Here is a 27987-nt window from a genome sequence, read left to right on the forward strand (position 1 = left end):
TTTTTTTCTGAAGAGCCTCAAATGTAGTGAATTTTGACAGTTCTTGCCAAGGCGTTTCTGCTATTCAGTAGACCACAGTGCCACCTTGTGGATTACTTCAGCATGTGCAACTCATGATGTCAGACTTAAAACCAGTTGTTGATGGTTTAACAACCATCTTTAAGTATACTAAATAATCCTGTAAAGTCTAATTTAAAAATTGCAGAACACAGCTAGTTGTTACAGTTTCAAACAAATCCCTGTTGCTTCGATTTCGGAACGTCTTTTTACCCACACCCTCTGTTGATCTCTCATGTTTCTTTTCTGTTTTATCTTCTATTACTATTACTTCTATTACTCTCCCATCTGCATTCCCTTCCCTTCATTTGTATCCTTCAGTCCAGTCCCGATGGAGCCCCTGGTTCCCCACAGTCTCCTCTGCCAGACACCGACTCCTTGGAGAAACCCAAACTGAAGGCCGGAGGCTCCGTGGAAAGCCTGCGCAGTTCACTCAGCGGCCAGAGTTCAATGAGTAAGAACTTGTTTTTGGGTTCTTTTTTGGAGACTGTGAGTGGGGAGACATTCCCTAAAATCATAGCCCCAGTGTTGGAATGAAAGGAAGTTCTTTGAATTACCCACTTTGTGTGTCTGATTTGAGGATGACGGATCCTAAGATTATAATATGGTTATATAAACAAATATGATTTTGAATCCTGACTTCACCCTTTAAATTATAATACTGCCAACTGTATTTTCACCTCTTGTTTAATTTTTTACTAATTTCATACTCTCCATCTTTTTTTTTTTTTTGTTTGGTCTGTCTGTCAACAAATTTCCCATACGGCCGTGATTTGGTGGGAACTTTTCTTTTTGGCTTCCTCACCACAGACAGAAATGGAGTAAAAAAAAATTGGGAGCTGTATGAAATAACCATAACGTCCAACCTGTCATCATAAAGCTTACTAACACTTGCATTTTATGACAGTGTCCACAGATAGATGGTATTTAGAAGAAGGGTTTAGTCAAAATTAGCTGTGTTTATGTATGTGGAAAGTCTGCATTTAATTGTTTTTTTCTTTAACTAAATTTTTTTGTTATATAAAAGGTGGCCACTGACAAATGTATGGGCATGTTTTCTTCAGTTTTAAATAAACGTTTATATGTGTGCATGTTTGAATTCAGGCGGTCAGACAGTGAGCACCACTGACTCATCGGCCAGCAACAGAGAGAGCGTGAAGTCGGAGGACGGAGATGACGAAGAGCCGCCTTACAGGGGACCGTTCTGCGGCCGCGCTCGAGTCCACACCGACTTCACTCCCAGCCCCTACGACACCGACTCTCTCAAGCTGAAGGTTGGAGACTTTCTGCTCGGTTCAGGAGCAAAAAAAGTCTATGCAATTTGTGCTGAGGAGTTGATGACCACCTGAGCCATCCAGCATTTAAAACATATATTCTGATTTCATGGAAAGAAGCATTAAAAAGCAGATTCTTTGTACATAGGTGCATGTTGTGAGTGCAGATTATTTCCCACATGATGGGAAGCATTGTCAGCTTACCGACTTGCAATCCGTTCAGCTTTATTTCATACATGCAGAAATTAAAATAATACATGAGGGTGGTTTTACTTGTAAGGCTGTATATAACACTGTTGATAATTTTGTTGAAATTCGATTTTGATTGTTGCCAGCGTCACTTTCACTACTTTTTTTTTTTTTTAACTGACAATTATTTGGTTTCCACAGAAAGGGGATGTGATTGACATCATCAGCAAGCCCCCCATGGGAACATGGATGGGTCTGCTCAACAACAAAGTTGGCACCTTCAAGTTCATCTATGTGGACGTGCTGAGCGAGGAAGAAGAGAAGCCTAAGAGGCCCATTCGGAGGAGGAGGAAGGGCCGACCCCCCAAGCCCACATCGGTGGAGGAGCTGCTGGAGCGGATAAACCTCAAGGTGGGGTTACCAAGCGCGGCAGAGAACAGAGCTAATACTTAATTAAATATTTTTAGGCTACTCTCAGCAAATTTTTCAAAGTAAAACTATGTTTGCCTGCGAGACAAATATAGCCTGCCCAATTACAGGCTGCACTGCCTACGATATCTGATTTGACACTGATTCACAAACATTAGCGCCACCCATTGGCTCGACCGCACCCTGCTCCGGGCGCACTATCATCTCCTCCCACCCAGTCAACCGGAGGGCCTCCGGCTCCGCAAATAGAAATAGAAATGAGACTTCCTGTGGCTTTGTCTCGTTTTGTCTCCGGCAAGCCAAACCGCAGAGTCGCAGATTAAAGTTGCTGGGGCCTGAGCTGCGTATCTGCTGCTTATTAATCCATCACAACATTAGAGTTTAATCGGTCAGCACCAGATTCTTAGAGTTCGTGAGTTAAATTAGCCGCACGCCGCTTAACAACATATTTTAAGCCTGAATGCTTTTTATTACTTAGAAAGTTTTATTACTTCGAAACATTTTTTATTTTTTTTTTTATCGTATAAATCACAATGTTCTGTGGTTTGACGCGCACGTCAGCTTAAAAAAAAAAAAAACAACAAACCATGGATTGAATAAGATTTACTTAACTTATTTTAATATTAACAGTGAAATTCAAATTGATCTCAGTAAGACCACATTTTTCTGACCGAGTAGATGCATCACTTTTCACCAAAGATTTTTAATCATACCTCCTTACTTCTTCTACAAGTAGATATAAATAAATCTGAGGCATCTAAAATACTTGGTTTGCAGAGCTGTAGAACAAAAGTGGAAGTGGTTTGACTGATGTCAGATGACTTTGTACACACACAGTGAATGGCTTTTTTTTTTTTAATGCTGCATCAGGACACCGACTTTGGATGTGACCTAGGGTTACTTTGATTTGATTCTTATATTAAATGCCACGGCTTTCTGTTGTATAATAATTCTTCTTCTTCTTTAACATGTTATATTTGCATGTTTTCGGTTCTTCTCTCTCTCTCTCTCTCTCTATTTCATATCCTTTCCACAGGAGCACATGCCCACGTTTCTGTTCAACGGCTACGAGGACTTGGACACGTTCAAGCTGCTGGAGGAAGAAGACCTGGATGAGCTGAACATCAAAGACCCTCAGCACAGAGCTGTGCTGCTCACAGCTGTGGAGCTGCTGCAGGAGTACGACAGTGAGTAGAATAGAGCTCAGGTGTCGGCTTTTTTCGTTTGTTTACTCGTTTGCCTCCTTATGTCTACATTACCTCAAAAACAGACATTGTTCAATGACTGGATGTCGTTCACACTTTACCGCAAGCACATTCGTAGCTTTTCACCTGCATGTTTTGTGATAAATTACTCTTGTACATCAGTAAAAGAGTAATTTTGGAGATGTGCAATGAAAAAACCCAAACATAAATTGCAATTTTCTGATTTTAAATTCGAAAAGAAATTTTAAAAAGCATGCTTCACATTGCAGTTATGTATTTCCCTGTGTTGTCTCTTACTTTAAAACCCAATGAAGTACAATGAAGAATGTGCTTGCAATGTGCAAAATGATGAAAAAGTCTCCGTACTCTGACGGCACTTTTTCCCTTTGATTTATTTATTTTTTTTCCCTCCGTTTCCAGGCAGCAGTGATCCAGAGCGCAGCGGATTGTCAGGTTCCCAGGAGAAGCTGCTGTCAGAGGGCCGAGGCCTCGTGGGGGACTCCCCGAGGGATTCAGGCTGCTACGAGAGCAATGAAAATCTGGAAAATGGTAATGATTGCTTTACTTAGTCCAGCTATCTTACCCCGACCCAATAGGAGTTACTGCTTTATCACATTTCACTATTTCCCTCCTTCAGTTTCCTTCTCTGCTCCACTACTTTTCTAAACTTTTGCATAATAACCTTCACTTCAAATAAGCTTCGATGCCAATTTCATCCCCCTGAGTCTCACCTTCTTCTCTTAACCCTTTTCTTGTGTGGTTGCTTTAGAAATTAGAAAAAAAAAAAAAAAAAAAAAAAAACTTTGCTTTCACTGCACTCTCTTCACCCCTCTTTCCACCCTGTAGGCGTTCTGTGCCGTCAGTGCCAAAGTCCGGTTGTAGCTGTGAGGGAGCCCGGCTCCAGACCTCTAAGCCTAGTCCACCCCACATTGTTGTTGGGAGTACAGAGGGAGAGACTTGGCCCAGTACGCAGAACTGTTTTGATGAGGGCAAACTCCCTGCCCAGCTGTGGACATGTGTTCCCTACCGGCCCAAATGTGGCTGCCAGGCCTATAGACGGATATCAGGAAGATGAATATGAACTCGTAGAGTATTTCTGCTGAGGGTTGTGTGGATGTGGCAGGCATAAATACAAACAGACTAAGAACTTGCAGTGTAGTTATGTCAGAAAATGCTTTTTTTTAATGTTTCCTTTAAGTTGTGAATCTTATCAGTTATAAAACCCTTCAGATCTGTGCTTTAATTTATCTTTGCCAATTTTTGTGCTTATAGGTGAATATATTGCACAGGACAGTATGTGCCTAAAGTGATGAAAATATTTTCATTTACAGTGTGCAGATTGTAAAAGAGTGATTCTAAAAGATTGCTGAGGTCTTATTTTTTGCTTTGTTTTTCTTTTCTGGACTCTGTTTCTCTGCATACGCCGCCTTCTGTCATTTAGCGCATCAGTTTTTCCAGCTTCATTTTTCATAAACCACTGCTTTATCTTATTTCTTTATCTTTACAACTCCAGGGTAGCTACTGGTTTCCCCTGCATGTGTACTGTGTCATTTGGGCACAACAGTAAAGTGTGCACTCTGCCAATATAGCTCTAAAAAGTTGTTCAATAAAAATAATAAAAGGGACTCCGGTGCTGCTTTTTTATTTTTGTTTTGCCTCTTTTTCTTGTCTGTCTTTATTTTCCTTTCATGCCACTAAGCTCTTCACAAACAAACTGCATAACGTGTTTTAATATTCAGCATTTCCTTCTGTAATTACAGGCTTCCACAGCTATACTTCATTTACAATCCACCTATTTCTGATGCTTTTATTTGCAATTAAACCTAGAGTTGCACCAACCAATTTAGTGGAAGATTTAAAAAAAAAAGGCTTCCTGCAAGACAGAAAATTAGTTTGTTTTGGTGATGAGTTCCAGTAGCAAGATAAGCCAAAAAAAGAGATATAATCCTCCAGTGTATGAGCTCAAACACCAGGGACATGTGAACAAATTGAGATTGTACACCACTAGTGGTTTGAGACAAATGGTCTGTAGAAATAGTTTTTGTACAAGTGGCAGCCATGTTGGACTTTGAACTCGAGGCTTCCCAAAGACCTTTGCCTCTCAAAGTTGGAAATACAGGTTTGGAGAGGCATAATTATTGTATTTTCCAAATGGGAACTGAGAAAGTCTGACTTCTTGTTGTCATAATTCTTGTCAGTCAGATAAAGCATACAACAGAAAGCTTTGTCACACATGCAAATGTGTTATATATATATATATATATATATATATATATATATATATATATAATTTTTTTTTTTTTTTCCCCTGAAGATTTTTGCAGAAGTCTCAATTCCTGATTAAAAAAACTGTTTAAATATGAGTTTCTTCCTCATGCCTGTTGTACCTCCACTGTCTTATTTTTTTTTAACCCTCCTGAATGGAAAGAGCTAACCTTAAATCTTCTGTCTGCAACAACTTCATCCCAGAAGATTAGTCACAGGACGGCCTGTAATGGTCTAGTCTAAAGCTGCAGGTACAAAACTATTTATTAGTACCTCTGATGGGTTGTAACTCATTACATTTGTGACAAATACAGGATTGTACTCTATTTATATGACACAAAACACAGCTAAAGTTTAGCTTTTTTTTTTATTTGCTGCTGATTGGACAACACTCTGAGCCAGTCATATTTTCTGTGCAGCTTCAGTTAAATTTCACCAGATAAATGATTTGTTTTAGTTAATAATAGCATCGCTTAAGCTCTCGCTTTCTCGACTAAAAAATCCAAATGCTGTGGAGGCCTGAACACTTTTCTCAAACGCGTCTCATTTCTCTTTTTAGATGAAGCACATCTTCCAAACTGTCATGTGTTCCGTTGAAATGCATTTACAAGTTTAGTAGATGTCTATTGATGTTAACAACAATACCAATGCCGGCTATTTGCATAATTTCTGGAGTACATTAATAAATAAGGATATTGTGATTGAATTGATTTAGCTGTCAGTATAATATAAACTTCATCAAGTTTGTAATGATCTAAATGTATTTTAACTATAATGCTTCAAGAAATATCACTAATTATGCTCTGATACAAATTACAACTGAACTGCCTTTTGTAATCTCACATCAGTTATTGACCTTAAAAACAGTCACTGTCCACCTGGGGATCTTCTGTTGGAAATCTGATATGAACATTTAGATATAGGGACCATTAAATATTTTATAAGATATCAGTGCTAATTAGACATTTTGTATCTCTCATGACACTTTTTAAAATCTATGTGGCCTTCCTCCATTTCATTCATCCATTTCGCTCTGTAAGCTAAAAGACAAACGGTAAGTTGTTGCATCCTCTTTCTAAAAGAGTCCCATCCAAGTATCTTTATTTAGGAATCTGTATTTTGGCAACAGCGAATCGGTCTCAGACTGTGAGTCAAAAAGCTGATCTCATTGTCACTCTTTTGCCTATGAAAACCTTTGAACGTCAATAATATCTGATCATTTTGAACCACTTGGTACTGGCTGACTTGGTAAAATAAGTAACAACGCAATGTTTGAGTTGCACTTACATTTTTCACAGACATTTTGTTTTGATTTTGTCAATAAAATACATTTAAGTAATTTATTTTATTTAGTTTATTAAACAGTGAACTTTTGACGTGCACTCAGAGAGGACAGCAATTTCAAAAGAAAGATCAGCATTAATTGATTTGATGCTTTATTACAAATATGTTGTGTTTACCTAGTTATTTATATTTTAAAAACAAAAATTTTTGTATGAACTTCAGTTTTAAGCATGGACTTTTATTTTGCAGGGAAAAACAGAAAAGCATCCCGTTCCAGTCGCTCTTCAGCGGGTATGCAGTCTCCAGACTACCCTACACTACCTATGACTCTTTCTACTGAGGCTCTGCAACAGAATGGCAAAAACCAGCGATCAAAGTTCCCTAAAAGTTTCTTCATCAAGCCTTCCCTGAAGGGCTTCAACTTACTGGGACTCCGCAAAACACAGAAGCACTCCCCCATCCCGGCCAGCCGCAGCTGTGAAGACCTTGATGGTCTCCCACAGCCGTCTGGACTCTGCAAACGTTCTCACTCTTTGGGAGATCTACACAACCTCGAGCAGAAGGATGATCTGAATGTTGTGGTTAAAACAGCAAAGGAGGTAGCCACCAGCCCAGTCAAGGTCTACAGGGAGGAGCGTTCTCCAACCCAAAAAGGGCCACCGGCAGTAAGTCCTAAAGGAAGGTCTGTTAGGCCACCCATACCCTCCCAGCTTCCTCTCCGTTACCAGTGCCAAACAGTCCAGCCTCCCAAACTTCCAGAGCCTCTTTCTAGTCCCACTCCAAGTCCTCCTGATTCTAGTGCTAGTGGGGAAAGGATCATCCTGACACATCCCAAAAAGCCTCCCATTCCACCTCCTGTTCCTGCCAAAAAATCCAGAGAAAGACTAGTCAATGGAGTCCGTCACCCGTCGCTCTCCCTGCCCTCCTCGCCGTCCCCCACCGCCTCACCTACACACTCCATCAATCGTTCCCAGCCGAGTAGCCCCTTAGTCCGCAGCAGCAGCCCAAGTCCTGTCCTCAGCGCCCCTGCTCTCCCTGCTAAGACCTTCAGTCCTCCTCCCAGCCCGTGTGCCACTTCATCGGCGTCATCTATAGGCGAAGACTCAGGCTCTCCACCAGCTGTGCAACCGCCCTGGCTGTCGGATCTTGGTGGTAAAATGGCCGTGACGAGGAAGCTCTCTCACGCTAAAACGAGTCCTGATCTGCACACCCTTCTGGAGCAACGACTGCAGGCTGAGAGCATTGATCTGACAGAGGAGCCTTACTCTGACAAGGTTAGAAAAGCAGCACTACAAAAACAAGTTTAGAAAATCAACCTAAGAAAAACTGCATTCAGAACACACAGACTTTCACTTTTGATTTCTTCCATAGCTATTTCTTTTTAGCTGCAAACATTTTTAGATAAAAATTTTGGGGTCTGAGCTGACAACAAAACACATTCAAACCTTCCTCCAAGCCAGCAGGGGGCACTATAGAGTGATTTCCTTCTTATTAAGAATATAGATAGAAAAGCAATTATGCTGCAATTATATTCTCTCAGAAGTCAGATATTTATTCTTAAAATAATGTCGCACCAAATCTAGTGATTTATTGTTGCAAATCAGAAAACAAGTGGGATTTATGAATGGTGGCATTGTTAACTTCTGGTAGCTTTAAAATATCTGCATCATGTTCATGAATAAATTATCTGTAGTGCAGTGCAAATAAATAGTTTGTACTTATATTTATCACTGATTTTTGTGTGGGCTTGCTTGGAAAGCTTCCACTTAAGCACCTGTTCATTTTGTTTTTCTGACTGGGAACTGGAAAACACTGACAACCGACAACAACCGTTTATGTTTGTAGAGAAGCAAAAATGTTATTCTGAGTTTGCTGAATTGTTAATTAAATACAATTTACAACAGTTTTTATTATGAAATGTTAATCTATTTGATAGTTGTTTTTTTTAAAAAAAAGACAAATGTAGAAACTGTCACATTACAAAGAAAATTTATACAATTACAACTGAATGCAAAGCAAATTCTGCTCAGAACCCCATAAAACGCTGGGTCAGTTCTCTTTGGGTAAACTCACTAAAACATTTCCAGTCATATTTTCCACAGTTAATATGAAAACGTTGGATTCCAAAACACTTCTAGGCTATACTTGTCTGGCGTCAAACTCCTTTTAGCACCCTCAGGGCTGTAACATGCTTAACTTCTCTCAGTCATAATTTGACTGCAGCTCCGTTCCAAATTGTTCTGTTTTATACCAAATAAAAACCCAGGACAACAGGAGCAGAGCACAACCTAAAACCTGTGTGTGTCTTGTTTGTGTGGATGCTTTATGATGTCGAGGTATTTATTTGCTAAGAGGTTGTATGTGTGTGATGATAAATACGCTGCCTGGAGTTGAGAACGAAAGATTGCGGCTTTGCCCTCTCTGTGATGCGGTTGAAACTGCTAAGTTTATGGGCTGGATCTCACCGAAGGCAGACGGGATCGTAAAAACTTTTGGCACTAGCCAGACTCCAGGCTCAGCCCCTCTGACAGGAAAACAAACACAAATTCAAACAGACTGGGGCATCCAGGGGTGAGGTCTGAAATAGTGTCGAAGAGCTCAAAACAGCTCTGCGGGATTGCTGTTCATCAGCAGTGAAAGGACGCAGAGTTGAGACGCACCAAACTTTGCTAAGCTCCTGCTAAAGATTAATGTACCTGAATCAGGGCAAAGGGAATGAGGTCAGATTTATATATGCATGAAATAAACGTTATATATTTGCACTTTCCATATTTAATTATCCATTTCCCGCACTTTTCTATATCTAAAAATGTCCTACATTTCATACATTTTCAGGATTGAGTCGGAACCACTTTCAGTGGCTGCAATAAAATCTCCAATCAGATATTGATGCCTCGTAGCTTTTGATGGATTCTTTGTTGATGAAAGTAGGAAATGGGATAAAGATGGGATACAGCCGTCGGTTACCTTCCTTATGCATATCTGTTTGAAAACAAAACAAAAAAGAAACCCAGATTCTTTTGGGTTAAAATGTTTCCATTTTCTTAACCTGTTCTTACCATGTCCCTCTTGACATTCTTCATGCAGCACGGCCGATGTGGCATTCCACAGGCACTGATCCAGCGTTACTCCGAGGACTTGGAGCAGCCAGTCAAAGACGTGGCCTCCAGCATGGACCAACTCAGAGTGAAAGAGCTACGAAAACAGCACCGCATGGCTGTAAGGCAACGTGTTATTTGCCTGAAAATTATTACTGTAAAATAATTTTAATAGAGAAATGTTGTCTTGGAGATGTTCGAGACAGTTTTGAATTTATTTTTAGCTAGTGGCAATGAAGATTGTCGAAACAGTTTTTTTTTTTTAAAGCGTCTTATTTACCATTATTTCACCATAAATAAAATGATTGGGGACTGTAAACACTCCCACAATAAAGTCCCCCAACTCCAATGAAGGACATTACTGTCCCTCAGTGGGGAAATACTGTATATTCAGAGTGCACAGTAATTTGAGAAGTCCTGTAAAACTATTTCGTTCCTCCATATTTCAGATCCCCTCCGGAGGTTTGACAGAGATGTCCCGGAAACCCGTTAACTTGGGCAACATCAGCACAGTATTTGATTGGCTCGTTTACATTGGTCTCCCCATGTACGGCCCATCTCTGGCGGCGGCGGGCGTTGACACGCTGAGTCGCGTGGCCTCGCTAACGGAGAGCAGCCTGAGGGACGCCGGGGTGCGGGACGAGAGGCACACCCGCCGTATTATCAGCGAGGCCCAACTGGTCAATGCCCACAGAGGAGCACAGTCCTAATCTCAAGCCCCAGTCGCTGTTTCAAAACATAACCTGGAGGTGGCCACACAACGAAGTGAGCACAGCACTATAGTACATTCAAAAAGAGCTATTCCTTCTGTAATGTTTACGGCGTTAAGAGCCAAGAGAAGATGCCTTTAGAAAAATAAATCAAGACTGACTGCTCTGTTGGTTTTCTTCCATTCTAAGGACATCCCTAAAGTCTTCAATTAAAGATTTTGATCTGCCTTTGAGAACGATAGCACACTCTTTGTAAGATTAAAATTATTTTCCTTTCTTCTTTTTTTTGCTGAACTATATAAATGGTTTACTTCCTACATATTCCATAGCTGAAACATTTTTTTTTTTTTTTCATTTTTTACGGCAAGGCAGGTCAAAGTCTGAATGAATGAGCCCACGCCAAACAGTGGATTACAGGTGGCTTATTTTGTACCATGTTTCTGTATTATAGCACAAAGTACAACTGAATTCCAAAAGGATTTATACGTTTAATTTTGCGTTTGCTTTTGGAAGGTAGAAGCCCTGTTTCAGGCCTGCTTGTAGTCATTAAAAAAAAAAAAAAAAAATTAAAACAAATGATGTCTTTATATTTCAACTTTTATGATGCGTCTTTTTTCAAGGCATACCATGGTGTGTGGCGAGTCTTACAGAAAGCTTTGTTTGCTGCAGTAATCACAATCAGCTTTTACTGAAAGTACATTCCTCGATGTGGAAAGGGACACTTGAAATTGCCTTACCAATATGAATGAATAGCTACAAGAAGCTGTGCAAAAACGTGCAGGGCTTTTTCTTCATCTGATTGTGTCAAGAAAACTTTTTTTTTCTTTTTTTTTAAAAATATATATATACACAATTCCTTTGGTGGTGCACATGGACCAAAGAACAAGATGACAAGCACCCCCCCACCCCCCATGTTGAGTCTCCCTGGACCATGTTGGAATACATAGAAAGTACATCTTGCTAAAGAAAAACAAAGATTCAGCTGAGATCTTAGCCATCACATGTGGAATCCACCGGTCCGTCTACACATTGGTGAGCACATTCAGGAATTAAAGCTTCTTGAGGAGTATCGTCAAATGTTTAATCAGTGCCGGCGCAGGATCGGACCTTTGCCACGCAAAGACGGGAATAAACTGTCAAGCAAACTGTCTCAAAATTCAGGGACCTTCTGAGGGGAGTCAGACTGTTGGAACGTCATTGAGAAGAAAATGGCTAAGAACAGTGGGTTGTGCACTCTGCATGAAACTGAGCAAAACAAATATGTCCCCTTGTGCGTTTCTCACGTGTTTAAAATCATATCTCTCGTTGCCAGTACTGGACTGAAGACTTATCCCATCCGTTTGTTTCGTTGATGAACTCTGACCAGCTGCTGTTGCTGAGCTTGTTTCTGCAACTGGCCCTTGATGTGGTTATTTGATGCCTTCTTCTCTCATCAATCAAAGTGGTGCTCTGGGAAAATGAGGATGGAGTCACAGTCTAAACGAGTAAGACCCAGGAAGCGTTCTGTAAAAGAATGGAAAAATACTGACACTGTAAATGCACTTTAGATGGTTAAACTAGCGGTTTTATAGGTAAGATTGGCTACATATTTTCACAGGTCCCTAAATGGACATGTATGTCAGGTATTGTAAAGGGTTTTAATGAGTTATGCTGGTATTTTTATTTTTTTGTATTAAGTTCCCAATGCCAATTTACCAACCACGTGTTAACCTCCAGTTACTCATTTTCAGCTTTTCAGTCTTACAAAAACTAAATTCTTGATTGCATACATGAAATGCTTTGCCGAAGTTGCACATTCTCTATGTGTAATTGATGTTGTATTAATAACTTATTTCTTTTTTTTTATTCATATCAACTGTAATTAGCTGTATCATATAAATAGCAATACCTTCCTGCACATTGCTCAGTAAGGAACTACAGTATGTATTGTAAAATACGTGTACAAATGATTTAATTTGGTTTTCGTCTACTTAATGATTGTCCATACAGATTTTGCTTGTGTATTGAAACAACAAAAAGTAATGTCCATAACTATTTGTCTTTCCAAAATATAAATAATAAATTGTTTCTTGCTATATATTGATCATCTAGCAGTTTCTCCCCTTGATATGGGTGATAATGCTCTCCAGTGGAGAGACTCAGAATTGTCCTGGAGGCCATAACTGTCTGATGAGTTTAACCATTATTCTTACTGTGGTGCATTTCCACGTCCATTCAATAAGGTATGGGCTCCTCCTAGTCTTGGGCATTTAAAGGGAACACAAAGGCACCACCTAAGCTGGAAGTGCAACTGAAAAACAGGCAGTAAAGGAAGGATGTGTTCATGACTCATTTTTTAAATATTTTTTTAGTCAATATAATAAACTGGGACACTGCAATTTTGCACAAAGACATTTCTAAATAATAGGCTAAAATTAAAAGCATGTGGATTTGCAACAGAAGTAATATAATAGCTTCTTTTATTTAAAACCCGTCTGCTAGACGTACTGTATTATTATCTTATATTGGCTTTTAGTAGCAGCACTTAATTAAAACTAAAAATAACAAATTATCTGTGCCCATGTTTCCTTTTTAGCACCATTGTTCTGTTGGATTTTTTTTTTTTAAAGAATAATCATTTTGGAACCAACATTAACTCTGCAGGTTGCCTTGGTTTGGCTCTTTTAGTCATACTTCTGTAGTCAAAAGCACTAAAGCGCTTTTTCCTCTTATTCATCTTGACTCTTAGATAAGCACAGACCAGACCTGGAGCCCCACAGGTTAATATTTTGTCACAGACAATTTTACTCGCTTTACATTTATCTGACTTGATGCCTGGGAATCCTCTGACTTCATTTGATAAGAATTACAAACATAATGACATTGCAGCATGCACTAATCTGCCTAGATTTTGTGTTACTCCGATACAGCTAAACAAATACAGTGCATTGCAGGTATGTAACCCGTTCCTTTTGTAAGGACACTGTTGTCATATAACTTCTTCCATGTGATTTTTGACAAAGTGTATCTGAAGTGTGTGTAAAGTGTTTTCAGGGTTAAGGAGAAAAAAAAAAAAATCAGCTTCCTATCACGGCCAGGCCCAAGTATTATTCTCAATTCACTTCACACTAATTATTGCCAGAAGAAAACTGGATTACATAGCTGCTTACTTCTAAAGCAACTATGTAATCCACTACGTTTAATCCAAACGTGGTAAGACATTTTTTTTTTTCTTTCAAATGTGCATTGCTAATGAGGATTACAAGTTCTTTTCAATAAACTTCTTATCATTTTTATATTTATTTGCTTAATAAGGTCCTACAACTTAAACTGAGTGTGTAGAGCAAATTCAACGAAACTTCAACTGATCGCATACCATCTTATACAGACAAATATTTCAGACTTTACTTATTTTAGCTGTGTTAGAAGCTTCCTCAAACTACGCGGGCAGCATGAAGGAATGTTGCACATGTTTTGAACATCAGAACATGTCTTTCCTTTCCTTTTTCTTTTTTGGTGGATTTGGTGTTCATTAAATATGCCGTTTATATATTTATTTTTTTATGTGTCTCGCTTTTAAGCATATCCATATATTTTCACTAGGATTGATGTCAGCACCATTCCAGAAACTTAATGAGAGCCTCCCTTTAGCAACTGTAAAACCAGTTTTGATGTGTTTTGGATCACAATCCTGTTGCTACGCACAGCTACAGCCAAGTTTCAATCACCTGAATTGAGCCGTCCTTCTGAGATTAAATAAAATTGTTCAGGACTGTTCAAGAACAAAACAAAAGCTAAAATGCATCGTTAAATTTTCAATTTAAATATGCTGTTTAAATTGGAGCATCGTGTAGAGTTCTGACTGACACTGTACGGAATAAAGCTGCACCGCCCACCTTTGGAAGGTGTGTTATAGGGTGTAAAAGTTCCCCGTAGATGCCTGCAAAGTTACATTGGGAGTCACAGAAAAAAATGTGATTTGGAGTAGTGGTCCAAGTGAAATCTACACCATCAGACGGCACAATAAACATCTGTGCCAGTCTGGCTGCTTGCTTTGGTCTTAAACTTTGGAAATGCAACTTTAGCTGCAGAGCTTGCAAATTGCTGCCTGTTCCACAAACCCTTCTTAACTGGGGAAAATCCATCAACTCCTCAATATTACTATTCTATACTTCATTAGTTTTGCTCTTTAAAGCCAAATTGTTTTTGTTTTTTTTTTGTTTTTTTATTAATTATTACTTTGCTTCCTTGACAGCTGTCACCCTGGAGGGCTGTTTACAAAGTAGTTATGAAGAATCTCCTAAATGAAGGTGTGGTCTAATGGTGGGTTCTGGTACTGCTGTGGAAAAATTTATAGTTCAAACAAAGGTTGTAACAACTGGCCTGAGGGGGTAGGAGAAAGTTTAAAACACATTCATTTTCATTTTCCATTCATTTCTATTCCCTGGCCCAAACCCTAAACCTAACCCCAAAACAGTTCTACTGCTTGCGGGGAATTGGGTCCCCAAAATAATGCAACATGCATTAGGAAAAAGGTCCTTGCAGTGTATCAAATACAAGACCACACACACATACACTTCAACATTCTTTTGTCTGCAGCAATATTATGTCATGCCACTTTAATTTAATTACATGTGAAATGACAGTTTCAACTAGGTTTGACTGTTTCTCTTGGTTCAAATGAAATCAGATGGTTTTCTTTTACATGCACAATACATTACTGCAGTGTAGTTTGTCTACTGATGATCCAGAATTCTGCTGCAGAAATACTGACAAAATCTAGAAAGGGAGCTCACACCACATTAGTTTCGAAGTCTGTTTTAGATTTATTTTTAATGCATCTTAAATAACTTTTAAATCATTAACTGTCTCATAGTCCCCCTATATTTGTCAGACTTGATCTTGTTGGAATTCGAGAAAAGATTCATTAGGATTTTAAGTCTATGCTACAATCATAAATTATAACACACTGAATTTTTCCATTCAAAGTAATGCACATCTTTGACTGAAGGAAAATGGTTTTACAACATTTTAAAAATAAAAATCTGAAATGTGTAGCGTGTATATGTGTACAGCCCCCATTACTTCGACACAGCTAAATAAATACAGTGCATTGCACTTAAATCACCTACTTACTCTAAAGACACAGCCACAGTGGAATGGTTTAGGTTATTCTTATGAGTGGCCCAGTCAAAGCCTAAGTGAGTGACAATGGTGAGATTTGAGATATTCTGCCTGAGCTTGAGCAATTTTGCAAAAAAAATTAAAATAAAAAAGGTGTGGACAATTTCCATGTTCTCTAAAGGAAAATTCTACAAAATTCTGATCCAGGGCTAGAAATGAAAATCCATTGAACTTTTCAGACTTTTTATTTCTTAACGCCTGTAAACCTTAAATGACTTTTCCATCAACTTCACAATTATGTGATACCTTGCCTTGATCTACAGCCTAAAACGCAAACATAAAATAAAATAAAATAAAATAAAAAATATAAAACGGCTTCTACAGTCAAAGTTCAAACCCCACCAACTCTTCATAACGAATCCCTCAACAGACACTGGTAGGCGCTGTTTTACACTCCCCAATCCACACAAAATATGAGGTGGACGTTTCCCTGCTTTCCACGTTCAGTAATCTGACACCGAGAGCCTCAGAGGAGAAGGATGAACCCTTAACTCCGCTGGAAGGACGGAAGGAAGGAACACTCATCCAACGAGACGCAAAGAAGCAAGGACAGAGTTGGAGCAAAGCGCTGACTCCCATAAAAAACAACAAGAACCCCGTGGCAGCAGCAGCAGCAGCAGGAGGAGCAGCAGCAGCGGAGGAGATCCAGACTTTCTTTAAGTCTCCAAAATTGACCTGTTTCACCCCATCCATCAAATGATCCTAAAGCGGCAACTTTCACTCCCAAGAGGCGGATGGGTGACTTTCCACGTTGCTTTGTGAGGAGGAGATGATGAAGAATTTCGGCAGCAGTCCCCTTCACAACAGCAACAACCACCAGACTCCCAACCACATCAGAGAGCGACACCACCGAAAGCACGGCTTGCTCTGCGCTCTACCGTGGCGCTTCTCCTTGCGAGGTTATGGTTTCTGCATGGCTGCGCTCTTCCTTTTCTGCTTCGGCTCGCTTTGTTACCAGCTGAACGGCGGGGCTCCAAGAATCCTGCTGGACATCAGGCAGTATCTCGGTAAGAACTTTTTTTTTTTTTTTTTTTTTCTTTTCCCTCCCATCTCCAGGCTTTGGTGCTGAAGTTCGCAATCAAGCCCATTTTGATCACTTGCAGTTCCACTTAAACTTGAAAAGTCTTAACGGGATGTTTAAAAGTAATTACGTACAGTATCACACATGAAGCCAACTAAAAGCGACGTCAGGCGCACCGCTGGGAAACTATCATTTCACGCAACTTTTACATAATTCCACTTTTCGCTGCGCTTTAACAGTGCTGAGATATTTTTAGTATGACGTGTCTGAGCACGACTGAGGGCTCAGATGTGTTCTGATTGCTATTTAATGTGCGTGATAAGTGACATGTCCTGCTTAAGGTTCGGCGCGCTCCGGACACGCAGCGCTTATTACGCACGGCTGCAACCGCTGGAACGAGGGGCAACTCTTGCAACTGCTCCTGACATGAGACAGACAATTCAGATAATTAGTTGCTTGTATATCAGGTCTTATGATTTATACTTTAGAAGTAGATTAAAATATATCTTAAGATTTATCTTAAATGGTCGAATTATTTGTACTTGGCCTGAAAGACCCTTTTTTTTAAAAAACTGAGATCTATTAACAGTGGCGCAACTCATCATAGGCCAGGGGCGACCGCCCCCTCCCTCACTTTCCCATACATCTGCAGCTGTAGAGAAAGGAAAAAAAATCTGCCACCATATAATAAACAAATAATTAGGTGGATCATTTATTTCATTATCATTTTGTACATGCTTCTCATATATTATTATGAATAAAATATTCTCTCTTTTTTGGTAATCTGCAGTACTTTACAAATATAAAATAATTAAATCTGAGTTCACTACGTCATTAAAAACATTAAACAGTAAGTAAAGTTTGTTTTTATTTAAATTTTTACAGGATGTGCGTAAAAATGAAAATGAAAATCAATCTGAGCTCTCTGTTGTTTTTGCTTATTTTGATTGATGTAGCAGGCGATTCTGTCTGTGCATTCAAAATATTTTCTGAACAAAAGAGAAGGATTCCGCCTGGCACAGGAAATAACGGTTGGAAATTTACAAAGTTTTACTGCATGGATGTAAAAACCTTTTTGTTTTGCATCATTATTGAATCATCAGATGTTATGTATTTTTTTATGGTTTCCCCAATCAAAAACAATCTAAACATTTATAGTAAATAAATAACTTTAAATACTTCCAGTACATCAGAATTTTCTGGAAAATGCTAACCGTGGTGATGAGAAATTAGTTATAAATAAAAAAAAAAAACACATCTGGCATTATGTAACTGAAATATTTCCTGTGAATCCTGTGCATTGTGAAATGATTTTAACTCTAACTTTAGCTTGTGGTTTAATGTTCGTCTAGGAAAATTTGTGAAATGTTATCTTTCGGTTTTAGTAAACCACCCTTAGATTATAAGTAGCCTCCATGCGACCTCCCCTTTTTGGTTGTGTCCCTTTGCCTTTCTAGAATACTAAAACAAGTTGGTTTACTTTTTGTGTGAACATATTGGATCTTTTGACCTTATATTGTTGCCCTGAGCAGAATCATTTGCACAGGAAATTTACTATCAGCAAATTCCTCACTAGGCTACACCTTTGGCAGCAGCTGGAATGTTTGTGTGCCTCTGTGTGTACGTAGGCGTGTGTTGAAAGGAGGTTGTGTTCTCTACCTACTACTCACCAAGAGCTTTGAGGGCTTTGTGACGTGATAAACATCTGGAGCAGAATGAGAGTCACTTACAACTAATCCCTGGGGTCAGATTGGTTTCCTGCAGACACACACACAGTTCTTTCCCAAATACACACGCCTTCACAGAGCAGCTGGCATTGTATTGTCCAAAACGCAGAAGCTCCACTTCACTCAAAACACAAACAAAAGCAACAGCTGCTACATTAGTGTATTTTGCTTGGAATGAAGTTTTGTTTTAGCTAGGCTTGTAAGATGACATTGACCTGCAAATGTCTTTTTGTAACATAAGTATTTCTTCGTCAGAAAATGTAGATATTTAAGTGCACTGACAGCATGCAGATTTGGAAAAAAAAAATGGTTAAATTTGTCATGTCAGATTTGAGTGTTAGTCTTTTGTTGAGTGCACACTTTTTGCGTTATCAACCTGCTTCGGAACCTAATATGAGGAGTATGTAGACATCCACGCCTGGAGCAAAAAAGACCCCTGCTGTCCAGTGGAGAGCAAAACTTCCTGGTCCGACTGAAGCTGGGGATGTACATCAGGTCAAAAAAGTAACCATATATCAACAGTTTTTCATCACCATTGAAAAAAAAAAAAAAAAACTACAATATTAGCAAACTGTGTTGGTGAATTTCCTCATTGCACCAGGTTGAATATGGACAATTATTTTCTGCAAATAGTTTTTAGCTTGTACTGCACCTCCTTTAAATCATTCTCGTAGTCTTGTTACTTTACACGAGGAATATTTTCTGTTCTGTTTTGTGGGCTGTTCCCACGTAAAGGTGAGGATTCCTAGTTGTGAGAAACAAATCTGAAAAAAAAAAAAAGAAAAAAATTAGGTGAGTAAAGTGTGATTGTGTGTTTCTCTTGGTCAGTCGAGGAGTAGACCGAACAGACTCTGTTTTGTTCAGCTGGATGGAGAGGTGGGTGTTCAAGGACGTCACTCATTGTGTAGTTGCAGGAACTGGAGCGGTTCACAGACCTTTAGACCTGGATTTATTGCCTAGCTCTTGCTGCTGAGTGTTGCCAATCACTAACTATGTCTAACACCTTCTCAAGTCTCTTTCTCTATATACACTCATTAGGATCGCTATGGCTACTGTACCAAAAACGCTCATATTTAGTTCAGTTTAAAAGTGGCGAAGATGTGAATATTTATGTAAGTGATTATTCTTACATGTCTCTTTAAAAGCAGTCTACTCCTCAGAATAATTTAATAACCTTTAGATCTTTATACATTTTTTTTTATTAAGTTTCAGAAGCTGGCAGGTAAAATCTTCAATCCTCAATTCTGTTCACAATTAGACAGGTATGTATGGATACAGATGAAACTTTGGGATCGTTTTCCTCCCTTCAGTATTTGTCATATTTATGAAGAGGAAAAGGCAACATTTTTGAGCTAAGTGAAAGGAAGTTTAGTTTGGCTGATAACTGTCACATACACCTAATGCTTTTTATTATTGTTTTTTTTTTTATAAACAACATGTTAAGGAATCTGAAGCGGATAACATGTATTTTAGTTATAGTTTTTGCATCAAATGCACTAACAAGTGTTTCTCCATTAGTTAATTAATTACACTTATAGTAAACTACGCATTGGCACTTTATTACAGTACACTTTGTCAAACATACAGTACTGGTGGAAGAATTGTCATGTGGGAATCTCTTTTTAGTGTTGGGAGCTGCCTTGAGATGAATAGAAATATTCTTAACTGTTGTTTTCTGCACAGCTTTTCGGGAGTTTCTCTGTTTCTCACCTGTAACTGTGTTTAATGTGCCGTCTTTGATGAAATAAATCAACGATTTAATCTATTCAATAATTGAATAATATTTTCCTTTTTTCCTTTGTTTTCTTTTTAAATCAAATACTGCACCAGTAAGCTCCACTGTGACTTGCACTGCTAAAAGTGTTCAATTACATCCTGCCCACGTCTATGTTTTCATATTGTTTGCCATCATACACTGGTGAGGAAAGTGACACACGAGCTGCACATTTTCAGGAACGTTTCTGAGCGAGCCAGCCATGTTAGTGTGAGTTTTGGAGCAACCCTTCCACTTAGTCGTCCAACACACCCACTTCCTTTTAAAGGATATTAAAAACAAGATTCCCTTTCAAATTATCATTTATTTATTTATTTATTTATTTTTTTTTGCTTTTAAAGTGGCAGATTTATTGGTGTTGGACTCTTTGCGAGAAATGACAGAACTGCTTTCTTAAAGTAGTTTATTAAGTGTCAAATTGAATTGAAGTCAGGGTGATGCAAGCCCAGGAGTCTCACAGCATCTTGCTGGTTGCCAGGTGTGCTGCAGTCTGAGCTTAAGTGAAGTTGGTCATGTGGAAAATTGAATGGCCGCTTTGCATTTTTCTTACTCACTCATGCAACATTTTAGCAGGTGTCGCAAGACAACATATGCGCACACTTCATACTTAAAGCAAAAGCTGCAGTCTTGCATAAACTCATCTTTAATATCTTGCATCCATGTAACATTTGTAGCTGCCAGATCCCATTAGAACGTGAAAGCAAGACTGTACAGTCTACTTCCTCTGTAGCTACTTTGCATTCTACCTTCTTAACCTTCTACAGACTCCCCAAATGACTCTGAACTCTTAATGCCAAAACAATCAGATGGGTTGTAATTTCCCGCTTGCTAAACAGACAGCATGCCCTGGTGAATAGAGGTGAGGCTTTCACTGTACATGAAGCCAACGTAAAATTTGTTTGAGGGTCAGTAAAGGGATAAAACTGGGTGACGTTTCAAAATACACGAGCAAAAATTGATGACTGATCATTTTGATAGTGACATTTATTTCCTCCATGCATTATTTATTTCCTATAGGTTACTCCAACAGTAAATTGAAACCAGCTCCACATTGCCACTCGTTGGATAACAGGAGCAGCTAGCATCAACCGATTAGCATCTGCAGGCCTGGCAGGGTATCGTTTGCATCTCCAGCGAGACATGCAAAACACTAAAGCAACACAAGCCAATTATCTTTCATTAGTGTATTTGTTTTCGCCACATGAAAAGAGGGAAAAGGGAAAGAAAATTAGCAATCCACAAGTTCTCCAAATGTGCCACTGCTGTTCAAGACTTGCTGAGTAATGGTAACCCAGGAGAAACGCCTGGCAAATTGTTAGGCAACGGTTTGTGACTGTATAAGTGCTTAGATGCATTATGTTTACTATATCTGCACATAGTTATGTATTCTGATCATATGGTCAAAAGGAGAAGTTGTTTTGTAACTGACTTTTCAGAAAACCGGCTATTTGTAGAAAGGGTATGGAAATCTGTTGCAGTGCTGTATTTTTAGGTTTAAAAAAAAAAAAAAATCAAACAGTGTTTATGTTGTTAAATTTAAGCTTTCAAGTTTAACACCACGTTGCCTCGAATGGAACTTTTTCAAAGTTTACCACTTACCAGAGAAATGAGTAGGGTAGAAAATTACAGCAAAAAAAAAGAAAAAAAAAGAAAAAAAAGGAAGACATTTTTTATTTACTAGGAACTTTTCAATGGAGCCTTTCAATACTTCATAATGACCTCTGAATTAATCATATTTAATTAATTTTTTTAATTACCTGTATCAACCTGATTCATTGAGATTTGCTGGTGTCTTTGCTGGTGGTGTAATTATAAAAGTAGTCTTGGCTATTTATTTTATGCTATTATAAACAATCAAACCCCACAGAAGAGTTTTTGTAAGAAACGTAGTTGCCTTGAAATTTGTGCCTTACATCAGTCAGCTCTGTCCGGTTTAAAACCTGTAATCTATATCTGAGTCCTCTCATTACAGATCTGCTTTGCCCTTCCTCATATCTCTTTGTTCTTGTAGCATAATTAGAAATGTTCTTTCATGTCTCGGGAGTGCGACATCATTCGGCATTTTCCAACAGGATGTTGGCGCATTGCAGCACCATCAGCAGCATGGTTTCTGTCTGTTGAATTGGTTGATCAGATATTTCCCAGGTTTGTCACATAAGTACAACTGAAATTTCTTAACTTTTTTTTAATTGTATTACTTATTTTGAATATGTAGATGCATAACTTCTCACTTATTATAAAATAACTTTCATTTCACAATATCAAACAAGACCTTACGGAAGCCCAATAACTATAGAACACTATAACCAAAGGAAATAGCTGGCATACTCAAAGGAGTGAGAAGAATATTGTTCCTCACCCCTTTGTTCAACTAAAATAATTATAGGTACCCATGAACTGAGACCAAGATGGAAAACACAGCACAGAAATTGCTTGTTACTATGATGGAGATGTTAGAATAGAAACATGTTTTCCGGTGGTCAGTGACATGCTTTGCTCAAGAAACTTTGATTTTATTCTTGAACGCGTTTACCACGACTGCGCTCCTCATCTCCCGGCAATGAAAACGTATATAGCAGCCTTAAATATACAGCGGGGCAGATAGAGCGACAGTGCACAGCCCATGTTGTTTAAACCACTACATTCTATTCAGAGTAACTGCATTTACTGCCATTTTTTTTTTTTTTTTTTTAGATGCTTTCTCAGTGAGAGGTTGATATCGTCTTTGGCATAAGCCCCTTCGTCCATCAGAGAAAAAACTGAAATTTGGCACAGATGAAATGTGACTAAGTTCAATGGGGGTTGATGACTCTAATAGTCTAAGCGACATATCGCATGAAAACATTCAAATTAAAAATTTTACACTCCCAGCCTTTCAAAAACATTTTAACTGAACGGTGGCTGTTCCCTTTAGTGAGGTAATTCTCTTCTCTACCAAATATTTCACCTCAGTATCAGACTGTTGCCCTCTTCTCTGAAGTCCATTTTTGCTAAGCATTCTGTCTTAACAAAGGTGCTTGAAGGCTTTCCTTTCAGTGTATGCCAGTCATTGCTAATATTCACAGTCACATGCAGCTGTTCAGCATGTCAGTTTTACAGCACAGGCTCAAGTCAAGTCGAATTGCTTTGCATACAGCACATTTCAGCAAAAAGGCAGTTCAAAGTGCTTTAGATTATAAAAACACAAAAACAAGGGTAAAGTATATTTGGTGAAAACAGAACAATCCAAAGTTATCAAGGTCTTAAAAATCATACAAACACAATTTCCAATAATGTTTGTGTTTAGCCAAAACTACTGGGCTGCACCAGCAGAACATCTCACTTGAGTCTCACCACAAATGGATAACTGTAAAACAATGTCCAGTGACTTTCAGTTTCAGCTGCAATATTCATGTAGCAGAATCAGAATTTGGTTTAAACTGCACAAAGCAGGTTTGTACGCCAAGCCACTTACCATCAACACACCATGATTTGTATCACATGGTCCAGACTAGTTGAAGTGTTTTAATGGTTTGGTTGTGATGAGGTCAAGTTTGCTGCTGTTCCTCAGACACTACTACAAAAGCTTATGGTCATCTTGCCTGATTCACTGGCCTAAATTCAGGCTGCTTTATTGCTATGCTCTCTTGTTTATATCCCCTTGCATGCCTTCTTTGTTCATCAGCACCTATCTCCTGCACCAGACAAAGGTTTTGGCAGCATGACCACAAGTTTCCAAAAACATCTGTAAGATATTTCATCCATATTCTCATGATTTCCTAACTACTTCCTATTTTTTTTCCCCCTTGCACCTGCCCCTTCCATGTAAAGATACTTTCTTGGACATATATATGAGTGAACAGATGTTTTTTTAATAAGCACGGTGCTGTGGACTTGACTAAAATGTACAGAGCAGAGCAGTGCCACTAGGTGCTTCGAGTGTGTGGTACTGCCAGCTGGAACGCTTGTGCCTCTAATCACTACATGCAGTCCTATTACACACAACCACAGGATTTCGAAACCGCTGTCTTTCTGAAGTTTCCTCGATCACCCCTGACTACCTCAGTCTGTTCAAACATGTATTTCTGTCCATACTTATATAATCTGAGTGTGAGTTTGCAGACTGTAATATTTACAAAGTTAATGGTTTAGTTAGTTCGGACTTTTGTTTTCTTCCTTTTGTAATGAACGTATACTTTATCCACGGTCTACGTTTCCTGACGAGTCCAAAATTGGAAGCTATTATCATCCTGAGAAAAATGATTTCTATTTCTTTCTCCAAGCCTTTGTTTTACTGTAAGTTCTTGTTCATGCAGTGTGCAAGTTTGCTTTTCTATAATTGGCTGCTCACTTTTAGTGAGGCTGTTCTAAAAGGCTGAAGCAAACCGCTGACCACAAGCTAGCGTAGCTTAGCCACATTGCTAAATTACAGAGCAGCTTTTCTTTTCAAGGCTGGGCTTTGCGGGGCCAAAAGTCACAAATGGCAGTCCAGTGCACTTCAATAAGAAGTTCAGTAGCAGCACATGAACAATGTTTAGAGAAACATCTATAACTGTACATAGCTTGTTGTTTCCATTAACATGTACATGCTAAAATGTAGCAATGTAGCGTCATTCATACTCAAAATAGCTAAAAATATTTTTACAGGAAAGTACAATCAAGTAAAAAAAACAAAAAAAAAAAACAAACAGACTTTTTCAGTACTTCCAAATATTATTATCTGAATGGAACAGAAAGATTCTAGAACCTTTTCTTTTTTAGGAAATTCCCATGTTTGACACATTGTGCACCAGAACATGGTCTGTGACCAGCAGTATGAGGATGGAAGTGACTAAACCCTGTGGCCAATGCTTTTATATATGCGTGACCAGTGCTGGTGTGTGGTTTATTGTTGACGTCTATAAATAAATTATGCTCGTATTGTGGTAAAAATGTTTATCCAAACTAGTGAGTTCCATTTGGGTAGGATGCATTTTATTAATGTCTCTTTTGACAGTTCTAGTTCTTGCTTTTATGAACTCATGTTCAGTTTGCTTTATGCATATGGGTCACATTTAAAGTATTAAAAAGCTTGGTATTTAAAACCACACTGTCTGACACCAATTAGGCATCAATTGTCATGAAAGCCCTCAACTGACAAAGAGCTGACCATGAGATGATGTTTATGAATGAAAGCCTGCTATTTATTTCTGCAGTTCCTCTGTGTGGTTTTGGCCTACGTATTCAGCCATGCCCATGTTTCCAAGAGGCCAGTCAAGGGTGAGAGAGTTTCCCTCACCTTCGGGCGGCAGAGCTCCACTGCCATGCATGAATCAACAATGTCTGCGGGGTTCAGATGCTGTGTCTGTTTGCCTCTGCCTTGCTTTTGGTGTGTGAGCGCGGGGGATGTTCAAGGCCCAGCAGGGTGCCTGTTTAGAGGCTGGACGCAGTACAGAGTTTTCAGTCTGCTGCTCCCAACCACAAAGTGATGAACTGGACAACCTTGTCTTAATACAGTGACAGGCACTTTTAGCATTTTGAACCTTTCCAGATTCCTTCTCTCTGCCCCTGATGACAGAAACAGGAGGATCACTAGGTTTGGCACTCCAACGTTAATTTAAGGAAACCAACTTTATGAAGAAAATTAGGATCGTAATGACCCATAATAGGTGTATATTTCTTCACTGCCTCTCTTTAGAGCTTGTGGTTTGGATTTCATTGCTAGAGAAGGAGATGACATAAAAAGTACAGAAGAGTTCAGAGAAGGAAAAACCAAAGGAGCCTGTTTACATTTCTGTATGTAAAGAGTAGTAATGTTAGAAATATATCCTCATTGCTATTGGATTTAATTAACAACCTCTTTGATATACCTATGTGGATTACTGGCAGCACTCATTTTTAAGCTCTGTGGTTTATAGCTAGTTTTCATACATTGTTACTAAATTCTGTCATTGGAATTTTCCTTTAAGATATGCTAAACATTTTCTTATTTGTTTTTTTTTTTTTTTACCTCCCCAGGCCTCTTTTACTGCTGCCAGTTGTTGAGATAATTCAAATAAATAATCCAGTCATCCAGTTTATCTTTGGAAGGCTGTTTGGGCCTCGGACCTTCCTCTAGCGGCAAGAGACAGGGAACACTATACAGGTTATTAACCCATTCTCTGTAATAATCTTTTTGTTTTGTTTTGTTTTTGTTTAATTGTGGTGCTTTTGGCCCTCCATTGATGGAAAAACTTAGTGAAAAGGAAAACTTAGTGTTTAGAACGAAGCAGAAATGCATGACGGTTCTTACATTTAATTCAGTTCAGTTGAGTTTATTTTTATAGTGCCAATTCACAACTAACATGCAATCATTCAATCTCAGAGGGGAGAATGTCAAAGACTAGGTTGCTTCTAGTCTTTGACTTTGCATAAATTCCACATCCTGTGTTTGATCAAGTGTCACTTCCACCAGTTTGTAGTGAGCTTGTAAATGGTCCTTTGCTGCTACTGGAGGTGTGAAGTACCATCTGTTGTTCATTTTTCAAGTGCAGCCCTTTAGTTTCTGGCTACTTTGGTCCCTTATTGTGCCAAACGCCTATTTGTGAGTAGCCGTCAGACAACAACACTCTATTACACCTCAGTTTAAAAAAAAAAAAAAAAAAAAAAAAAAAAAAAAAACTAAGTTGATGCTTTAGTGAATGGAGCAAATTTGTTTTTAATTATACATGGCTGATGTATGATATTTCAGGTTTTCAAGTCAGCTTATTTACTGGGACAGAGATCCACCATGTGTTTAACACATGGCACAGTCTCTTTATTTGGCACATGATGAAAATACGGGGGGGGGGGAAACCCAGTCTAGTTATGTTGGTTTGTGCTCCTGCATTTGTGTGTACTGATTTTCAGAGGACACTTGAATGATGTCACAGGTTTCAAGGTGGTCTGTTGCCAACCCACATCCTGTGGCTTCTGGTTCCAGGCACACAGAGACACATTTTAGTAGTGTGTCTTTCTCTCACGTATGCTCTTTTTCTGGGGTCCTGTAAACTACACATAGACAGAGGATTGGCAAAAAAAAAAAGAAAAAAAGGGTTTGGTAATTTACAAAACAACACGAATGACTGATGACTCAATAAAAGATGAACTACACAGCAAGAATCTAAGATGAAGCAAAATCTGATTCCTCAAACTGAAACAGAAAAAAATTCAAGTCTTATCAAGCCTTGGAAGATGAGAGAGGGAGTGCAAACAATATACAACAAAATGAGGAGTGGTTAAAAAAAAACCTACAAATTTATTTGTAAAATAATAATATTTATCAAATTAAGATTGAAAAAAATAAAACAAATAAATATACCCTCAATACATACACAGAAAACAAGTCTTGCTAATGAAACGCTAACCCTCCCGATATATTCAAGACATGGCACAGCCCATTAAAGCAGCTCCAGGCCAGCTGAAATGTATATAATTTACTTGACAAGTAACTCCAGCAAGTCACTCTGTTTAATTTGTCCTTTGATCTGTTTTCTTAGCAGCTGATATCCGGGGGCGTCTTGAGTAACCATAACCATACAATTATCCAAACTCTTTGAGAGAGCTATTTAGTGTTGAGCCTGACGGTTCATGATGACACACCAGCAGCAGAATGGCACTCAGCAAACTCTTCAGGAAACACAGTTTTATGGAAAAAACATTCACATTCTGTACTGTCAATGTTTCAGGCACTTTTTTCTTTCCTTCTTCAAACGATTAACTCAGCAAATGTCACTCAAGCAATAATCAAACATATTCTATAGCTGCTATGGAGTAAGAGCATGTTTGGATTAATTCAAACCCTTTCCTCATGTT

The 27987-nt window shown here is 38.7% G+C and overlaps 2 protein-coding genes across 9 annotated transcripts in view; both read left to right on the forward strand.

Annotated features, from left to right (window-relative positions):
* sash1a (SAM and SH3 domain containing 1a) overlaps positions 1-11712 on the forward strand; it is a 199260-nt gene extending 187548 nt beyond the window's left edge. For all 8 annotated transcript variants that reach the window (XM_015034962.1, XM_015034964.1, XM_015034963.1 and 5 more), the window contains 8 exons: positions 379-511; positions 1162-1331; positions 1722-1931; positions 2986-3136; positions 3575-3703; positions 6953-7977; positions 9791-9922; positions 10251-11712. In XM_015034962.1, coding sequence (XP_014890448.1) covers positions 379-511; positions 1162-1331; positions 1722-1931; positions 2986-3136; positions 3575-3703; positions 6953-7977; positions 9791-9922; positions 10251-10511 — 2211 coding nt within the window. In that variant the 3' untranslated portion in view covers positions 10512-11712. The remainder of the gene's footprint in view (positions 1-378; positions 512-1161; positions 1332-1721; positions 1932-2985; positions 3137-3574; positions 3704-6952; positions 7978-9790; positions 9923-10250) is intronic.
* Positions 11713-15126: 3414 nt separating this feature from the next.
* LOC106949015 (uronyl 2-sulfotransferase-like) overlaps positions 15127-27987 on the forward strand; it is a 49474-nt gene continuing 36613 nt past the window's right edge. The window contains exon 1 of the mRNA XM_015034971.1: positions 15127-16681. Within this exon, the coding sequence (XP_014890457.1) occupies positions 16444-16681 (238 nt within the window). The 5' untranslated portion in view covers positions 15127-16443. The remainder of the gene's footprint in view (positions 16682-27987) is intronic.

The sequence above is a fragment of the Poecilia latipinna genome, unplaced genomic scaffold (genome assembly GCF_001443285.1).
Source record: "Poecilia latipinna isolate Pla-1442-1.1 unplaced genomic scaffold, P_latipinna-1.0 Scaffold318, whole genome shotgun sequence".
NCBI classification, from domain to species: domain Eukaryota; kingdom Metazoa; phylum Chordata; class Actinopteri; order Cyprinodontiformes; family Poeciliidae; genus Poecilia; species Poecilia latipinna.